This window comes from Otolemur garnettii, unplaced genomic scaffold (assembly GCF_000181295.1).
Source record: "Otolemur garnettii isolate 467f Iridium unplaced genomic scaffold, OtoGar3 scaffold00225, whole genome shotgun sequence".
In the NCBI taxonomy this organism is placed as follows: domain Eukaryota; kingdom Metazoa; phylum Chordata; class Mammalia; order Primates; family Galagidae; genus Otolemur; species Otolemur garnettii.
Window position 1 is genome coordinate 555,390 of NW_003852620.1, and position 1,631 is coordinate 557,020.

Below are 1,631 nucleotides of genomic sequence, written 5' to 3' on the forward strand. Positions count from 1 at the left end.
GCCTCCCAAGTAGCTGGGACCACAGGCGCCCGCCACAACGCCCGGCCATTTTTTGGTTGAGCCGTCATTGTTGTTTGGCGGGTCCAGGCTGGGGTTTCGAACCCGCCACCTTAGGTGTACGTGGCTGTCGCCTTAGCCAGTTGAGCTATAGGCGCCGAGCCTCAAACACTGTTTCTAGCTGAGTATAGTGGCTCACTCCTGTAATCCTAGGACTTTGGGAGGCTGAAGTGGGTGGATCACTTGAGTTAGGAGCTCGAGACTAGCCTAAGCAAGAGTGAGAACTCTTCTCTATGCCTCTATTAAAAATTGCCAAAATTAGCCAGGTGTTGTGGTGGGTGTGTGTAGCCCAGCTATTTGGGAAGCTGGGGCATGAGGATCTCAGGCCCAAGAGTGTGAGGTTGCTGTCACCTCTAATAATGCCATGGTACTCAATCCCAGGTCAACAGTCTTAAAAACAATGACAACAAAAACAAACCCACTGTTTCTCACTAATCTTGCATAATCTGGACTCTATTATTTGATTCCATTTTGTTTATTTGTCTGCCAAGCAGCACAAGCAAAGATGGAGCTAAACATTCCCAGTATAAACCCATATGCCCAATATGATATATGTAATGGCTTATCCATGATCAAGCAAGACACAGAGGTATGCTTACCCTCCCTACTTTTTCCAGTTCCCTTGGAAACTAGAAACTCTTCAGGGGTTTCCTTCATGTCTACTTACTTTGCCAAAGGGCTCAAAGATGCCCCGGAGCATGTCTTCGGTAATATTGAAGTGCAGGGAACCCACGAAGAGGTGCATTGGTCCACTACTGCCCTTCTGCAGGTTGTTGGCCATGGCAGCCAGTCGGTTTTTCTCAGCCTGAGAAAAGAGAAAATGACGGGTCATGCCTCATGCCCTCTCTTCCCCTATAATCTTGTGTTAGGTCAGTTTCTTGGCTTGCTCACCTGTGAAGCCTGTACGATGATAGGCACTCCCAGCAGCTGCTGTCCAGTTAGCCCAATGGCCAGTGGCACAGACTGGATTTCACAGAATTCCACATAGGCGATGCCCTTAGAACGACGTGAGTTCCGATCTGAGATGATACGCACATCACGTACCTATCCGGGGTGCAAAGGAAATCCTGAGTTGGACATACGTACATACAGATGGAAGGTAGGCTGCTTAGAAGAAAACTAAAGTGGGAGGGTTACCTTGCCAACAGCAGAGAAAAAGTCCTCCAGGTCTCGAGGTCGAATGCGGGCAGCTAACTGCATACAGAAAACTGTGCGGGCATCACGCTCCTCAGGACTCAGATTATCAACCGGTTCTCTAAAGAGTAAAATGTGTTGAGAACATCTCCCAATATTTGGTCATTGTTCTTCAGCTGACCCTCAAGTACTACACAGTACTTTAACTTGGCTCAAATGACTTTACTCAACTCTCACAATCTCTAAAAAAGTGCTCTTATAAACTCACCTGATTGGGCTCTTGTCTCTGAAATGAGGACTCTTATTGTGTCCAAATATACGTCTAAAGAATGGAGAAACACAAAAGGTGAAACCTTATTCATACTAGTCCAATACTGGGTCTTCCAACCTGAGAAAACCAGATTCCAGGATTTCATCTCATAAGCAATTTTTTTTTTTTT

General features: G+C 46.4%; 1 protein-coding gene across 2 annotated transcripts in view; it reads right to left on the bottom strand.

Annotated features, from left to right (window-relative positions):
* The window catches only part of RBM23 (RNA binding motif protein 23), a 24,575-nt gene that overhangs the window by 5,047 nt on the left and 17,897 nt on the right, over positions 1-1,631 (bottom strand). For both annotated transcript variants that reach the window (XM_023508164.1, XM_012812833.2), the window contains exons 6-9: positions 1,460-1,513; positions 1,195-1,312; positions 949-1,101; positions 725-862 (exon numbers count right to left, since the gene is read on the bottom strand). In XM_023508164.1, the coding sequence (XP_023363932.1) occupies positions 725-862; positions 949-1,101; positions 1,195-1,312; positions 1,460-1,513 (463 nt within the window). The remainder of the gene's footprint in view (positions 1-724; positions 863-948; positions 1,102-1,194; positions 1,313-1,459; positions 1,514-1,631) is intronic.